The sequence below is a fragment of the Saccostrea cucullata genome, unplaced genomic scaffold (genome assembly GCF_032062105.1).
Source record: "Saccostrea cucullata isolate Sc308-1 unplaced genomic scaffold, CSIRO_AGI_Scuc_v1 ctg381, whole genome shotgun sequence".
Lineage (NCBI taxonomy): Eukaryota > Metazoa > Mollusca > Bivalvia > Ostreida > Ostreidae > Saccostrea > Saccostrea cuccullata.
Window position 1 is genome coordinate 255,231 of NW_026925537.1, and position 6,183 is coordinate 261,413.

General features: G+C 35.5%; 1 protein-coding gene across 1 annotated transcript; it reads right to left on the minus strand.

The window, feature by feature from the left end:
• Nucleotides 1-321: 321 nt before the first annotated feature.
• LOC134269146 (hydroxylysine kinase-like) lies at nt 322-5,737 on the minus strand. Its single transcript, XM_062751367.1, has 6 exons — nt 5,599-5,737; nt 3,625-3,892; nt 3,127-3,237; nt 2,662-2,786; nt 2,284-2,458; nt 322-896 (listed from the first exon to the last, which is right to left on the minus strand). Exons 2-6 carry the CDS (start codon nt 3,878-3,880, stop codon nt 430-432), a joined length of 1,134 nt encoding a protein of 377 aa, XP_062607351.1. The 5' UTR covers nt 3,881-3,892; nt 5,599-5,737; the 3' UTR covers nt 322-429.
• Nucleotides 5,738-6,183: the final 446 nt, after the last annotated feature.

Sequence of the window (6,183 nt, forward strand, 5' to 3'; positions counted from 1 at the left end):
TGCAAGAGCAACAGTAGGGAAAAAATAGAATACGACAATGCCTCGCCCCCTCATTAATTTAATTGCAGTTAGCATTTTGTTAGGTTTGGATTTGACGGAAATCTATAACGACATACATCCTGCTCCAAAGCCAGTTTCCAGGGAAGGGGAAGGGGGGACTCTATGTGATCTTTTAGTACTTCTTCTTATTCCGTGAGAATACGAGTTGCATAATATTTTTATTTGATTGCATTTGTATTGAAACATTTTGAACACAAAAATATAAAGATTTATTTCATTTTTCTAAGCGCAAACACAGTACATGTACAATCACTTGCATGATTCTGGAAAGCCTTAATTTTATTTATAGGCTTATACTGTTGATCTGTCCTTCCAAATAAAGCAAGAAACCGGGAAAAGCACCTTGAATACTCTCAGTAGACATTAACATCATCTGAAACCAAATTTTAAGCCATACTCAAGCAGAATTCTTTCCCACAAATCGAACACTCCTGAATCAGATTTGGCATTAAACTCATGTAGAAGCATCCATCCTTTGTTTTGTGTATTCAACACATAATCAGTATTGCCGGGTTGAACTGAAGCAGTATATGCCCCCATCACAAGAGATTGGACCATTCGCGCCGAAATACATATTTTTAGAACTGATAAGTCCATTGCGGGGAGAGGAAATTCGGACAGGTAACCTGCAAGTGCGTGGCCCGCTAACTCGAATGGATCATCCTCTTCACCAGCACCAAGCAAGATGTAGCACATCAGTATGGCGATTTCAAACACATAATATGCAACTGTAGCATCGCCAAAGTCCAGAAAGCCAGCAACCTCGTAGTCGTCTGCTGATGACGTGGACGGGGTAATAAGAATATTGTGGTCACTCAAATCGCCATGAATAACTCCTGTAAAGAATTATTCTATTTTAAGATGCACAAAAATGAAAAGAACTATAGTTGTTAAATATTGGAAATTTCTCTGTCGCCATCCTCGAACTCCACACAACGTGTAACGTGTGAAGTTCGAGAAATCACGAACCCTTGACATTGTGAGGATGCTCTTTCGCTTGCATAATACAAGGCCGTAACTAGGCCCAAAATTTTAGTGAGGCAAGGGTACTGGGCATTCCTAGTCCCAGACGGGGCAAGGGTAGTACGTGATGGCCAGTGATGGGGGTTTCCTCCACAGGGAGGGTATTCTGAAACCTTGGTGTTAGAAAATAAAAGATTTAATCTTAGAAAGGTTTTACATTTTGAATTGTCGCCCGGATGGCACAGTAGATAGAGCGTATCGCGGGTTCGAATCCCACTGCAGGATATAGAGACCGATCCTTCAGATGAGACTGTAAAAAATGAGGTCCTATAAAATATAAATGGTACACAAAAAGAACTATCTTCCGTGACCCTGAAAGTACGGATTAAAAACTTGCAGCCTCCACTGGCAAGTACTGCTGTCTCAATATGAATGAAAAATTTTTAGAAGGGATATTAAACAAACAAACAATTTGATTTATATTTTTTACATGCGTTCTTAACGAAAATGGGGCACCTATTGAGATGAAGCATTTACAGAAATTGAAACAAAAGTTAAAATATTAATTTAGCATGAAGGCACTCATTATTCGTAGATAGATCGTAAAACGTTTTCACTTTTCAGAAAACTCTCAAAATTTAGTGAGGCATTTGCCTCACTTGCCTCAATGGTAGTTACGGCCTTGTAATAATATTCCACAATTAAGGAAACTCATCACTCCTTTTAAGGAATCAAACCCTTTTCAGCAAAATATCGCCTATGTATAAAGAAAAGTTCCTAGCTTCACAGTGAAATAAACTCTACTGAGTATAAAAACCCCATTCCCTCCAAAAGACGCTTTCAAAGAAAATGAAAGGTAATCGAAGCTTTATCGATAAAAAGCGCTAACTAAAGAATGGTATATTGTTTAAAGTCCCAATCAAGATTTTTTTTTTTCTCACTCATATAGACTTCAAGTTACAGTGTGGACCTATACTCGGCACTCAGGGCTATTTTCTTTATGAGAATTTGAATCCATTTTTGGTCCATTTCCAGGGGGGGGGGGGGTCATTATACATGTAATACAGATAACATTTAAAATTTCGCTCTCTACATTATTTTCGCTCCTTTCATCTTCGTCATAAATGGGTGATTTAGAACAGAAAGAATTAAATCCTTTAACAACTATATCTTGATGATTTAAAATCGGGGAAAATTGTTTACCGGTGTGAGATTCTACAATGAACAGGAGCTAGGTGAAAATTACCCTGTAGACAATACCTGTTTTGAGTTTACTGTAACTGGAAACAACTGAATCGTTGAACTGTTTTATTACGGACAATACCGACTGTCGCTTCTCCTCCTCCTTTAAGCAAGTTAGGAACTTGGTAAGCTTTGGAACTTCTGTCAAACTCCAAATCCTTTTATGATCAGTAAAGGCTTTGTCATCATATTCCTGTAAAAAGTTGTACATTCCCGATAATTTTTCCCCAACTGTTTCCAATTGCAAGTTTCAATTTTTTTAAATGATGATGATAAAGTATATATTATTAAAATTATTTTTTTAGCAATCGCTTTCTCATATAGTTTCCATATGAATTGAATGACATTACATTTATGTAAGTTAATGTAAAATGTAGACTAAATGAGAATACACACCAAACACGCTGCATCTAATTTTCCCGCCAATTTACCGACACTGTGAACTAGTGATGCAGTGTATCTGATGCCAACAAATACTTGACCCGGAACGAAGGTAAACAAACGAACGATGTACTTTGAATCTGTTTAAAAAATGATTTCCACATGTCAAACATAAGTCAGAGATAAAAAGGTGGAAAACCTTTCAATGATAAATTCATTATACAATAAAAAAGTATGGAAAAAGTATCCTTAGTGATTGGAATAAAGATCATAACATGTCTATGGACTACACACACCCACACTATATGTAAAGTTTGAATTCATTCCAATTGCCATGAACAATGAATAATTTCAAAGTTATATAGCCCGTACAGTTTGTGAAAGACAGAAGAGCTCAAAACGATTTTATTGCTTTCCAAAGAATATTAAACTATTGGCTCAAAGGTATGAAATTGAAATCGCTTGAAGGCCATACATTACCTGAACTGTCTAGTTGTTCCGAAGACCACAATTCGTTGCACAGATTGGGAACTGGACATGACGTTCGGATTCCATTATTAGCCACGTGTAAAATTAGACGATTCTGAGCATCTGCAAGATTCATATACTCTTTGAAAGAGGTTAATTATGACTTGCCTTTATTTTATTTTTACCAAATTTTGCATGACAGGAATTTTAATTTATTCACTAACATTCAACTACATGTCTTTCTGGGGATACTTTTTTCATGAAACGTTAAACCCACGTGTTTTTTTTTCCTTTATATGGAATACAATTGAAAATTTGTGTTAAAATAATATAATTTATGAAAGAAGCATATGAAAATATCCGTTAACCCTTATGTATATTCGGGGGTATGGGAAGGGGGCTCTCCACAATTTAAGTACCTGTGGTGATTATATATACACTATTATCTATATAATAAAAGGACGTTTTGCAAAGTCTATCGATAAAATAAGACATTGCCGTATTTCATACCAATCGCTTCTGGAAATCTGGAATCGAGAGAGTTGAGGATTTTTAGAACATATCCCTCTTCTGGCAGTTTGACGTCACCGGAAGTGGACGAGTCTACGTGGAGGTGGAAGTTTTTGTCGTCATAGCTGTTCAGTTCTTCCACTCTGATGACCGAGAGCCCGTAAAGACGGTACACCAGGCGACGGGCTTCCTCCTTATCTATTTCCGGTTGAACTTTCTCACCAGGATTCAACACGGTTCGATTTTCGTCTGACATGTTGGATCATATCTTGAGTTGAAAAAAAATCATATCATACACTGTACATGTATAATAATATTACTCTTTTTTGCTCTTCATTTAAATTAGCTGCAGACCTGTAGCGTTATGGTTTTTTATAGGCCCTATTTGTCTTTGACCATAACGCTACAGATCCCGTAATGCAAAAAAGGTGCAATTTACGGCGCATTATTTTTTGCGCACTTTTGGGGAGAATTTCTCCACTTTCTAGCATTGGTCAATCAACTACCTTTCACTCTTTAATTCTAGACACACTTTGTAGCCATGCAATGTGAATATTTTATCCACCTCCCTAATCCCTACAATTTATAGTTGTCTCTACAGGCAATATACTCGCTTGAATTGAATTTTCAGCAATCTAAAACAATAGTTTATCACTTGTAGAGACGACTATAAAGGGTTGGGAGATGGGTAAAATAATTAAACATACAGGTTAGTTAAATAATGTGCCTAGAATTAGGGAGTGAAAGGTAGTTGATTGACCAATGCTAGAAAGTGGAGAAATTCTCCCCAAAAGTGCGCAAAAATATTGCGCCGTAAATTGCACCTTTTTTGCATTACGGGATCTGTAGCGTTATGGTCAAAGACAAATAGGGCCTATAAAAAACCATAACGCTACAGGTCTGCAGCTACATTTAAATCTGCATGATATACAGGATTTTTTCCAGAGGATGCGGCATTTAAGTCATGGTTGTGATATGATCATTGACTTGAGGGACAAATATTTCTCGAAAAAATGTGATATTTTGTCATTAACGTGTATTTTTAAAGTACACGTGGGTCTTTGCTCCATGTGTTTGTTAACCAAAAATATATTTTTTATGCAAACATGGAGAAAAGAACCACTTATATCAAAAAGTGTGGATATAGATTGCAATAAGACTAAAACTGTGGGAGGAATAGCCTTTTAAAGGAATTTTACAGATTTTTTTTTTTACCACGGCAATCCCTTTCATCGAAATCAAAAAGATTCAACTGAACTATGTATCTTAGCATAGTCTAGTAACTCTAGTTATGTGCCAACATACATGTACATGTATATATTGAAATCAGAGGTGAATCCCATCCTCCCCCTGAAAAAAAAACTGAATAAATTGCAATCTACAGGCCTGTTTTAGTTTGGTTGTTATTTAAGGTCAGACGAGACGTTCCTCAAAATCTGTTTTGTATATCTTCGTAATGTATGAAAAATATTCAAAATTTTAATAACATTCTGATTTCTAAACCAGTTTCTAAACGTTTTTAAAAAATCCAAACACTTAAACATTTGAAATTGGAAAATTATTTTTCTTCCCCAAAGGATTATATAAGGAAAACTACCCCTGGTATCTTGCAGAAATGCCTGGTAAGATACCTCAATTTTTTGTGAGTAAACATGCTTAAGTAGCAACACTTCATTGACAAACTCTTAGAAAAAATTATCTATTATTAAGGAACGTCTCGTCTGTCCTTAAAGGATATTAAGTAAATAGTTCTACCAATAACATGATAATCGACACTTGCCATATCCTTATGCACTTTATACATATAAACCCTTTTTCTAGTATTATACAATTATTTTATGCATGGCAGTCAAAGACCAGAATATTTTTTGAAATTAAATATCGAGTACAGGCATGATAACTACAATTCGGATAATCAGTAGCTTGACTGTACTGGTGTACATAAATATTAATCACCCAGTCGGACATGTTTACCTTGTTTTAATCCTTGGCACACATACAAGGTTGTAAGTCCAAACGATGACACAATTCCGTGTTTTCACGTGTAATCTATAACATATTACCTTCTTTTATCCTGCTTATAAATGACCAGTCCTGCCTGCAACTCGTTATTTTTTAGCACATGTACAGTGGTTCTAACAAGGTTCTACACAGAAGTTCCTAGTTGAAAAATCTAATTAAAATTAAATGTATATCATTTGATCCGCACCACTAGATCACTACGTATGTGGCGATCAAGTTAGGTGGAGTGGATCAAAGAATCTTAATTTTGATGACTTGATCAGGCTTACTGATGACTTAATCCGGCTTACGGAGTTAAAAGAGGGGATAAAATAAGGATATTAGAAGCTTTGCAGCAATCAATATTTTTTTTTTTACATGTGGGATGTTTAAATCAAAATATATAAACATTTAAAAAATCCATTTACATCTAAAATTTTGTGCCCCAATCAATTGAAATTTTCTGCTCCTGAAGATTGAGAAGAATTTGAAAATGAAAGAAGTTTACACACAGTTGCACATCTCCAAAATTTGAGCAGAAAGATTATTTGATCTTTC

Coding starts and splice junctions, on each gene's coding strand:
- LOC134269146 (XM_062751367.1), bottom strand. CDS start 3,880: ATGTCAGACGAAAATCGAACCGTGTTGAATCCTGGTGAGAAAGTTCAA. Junction 2,459..2,661: donor AATTAGATGCAGCGTGTTTG/GTGTGTATTCTC, acceptor AACTTTTTACAG/GAATATGATGACAAAGCCTT. Junction 897..2,283: donor TTACAGTAAACTCAAAACAG/GTATTGTCTACA, acceptor AATTCTTTACAG/GAGTTATTCATGGCGATTTG.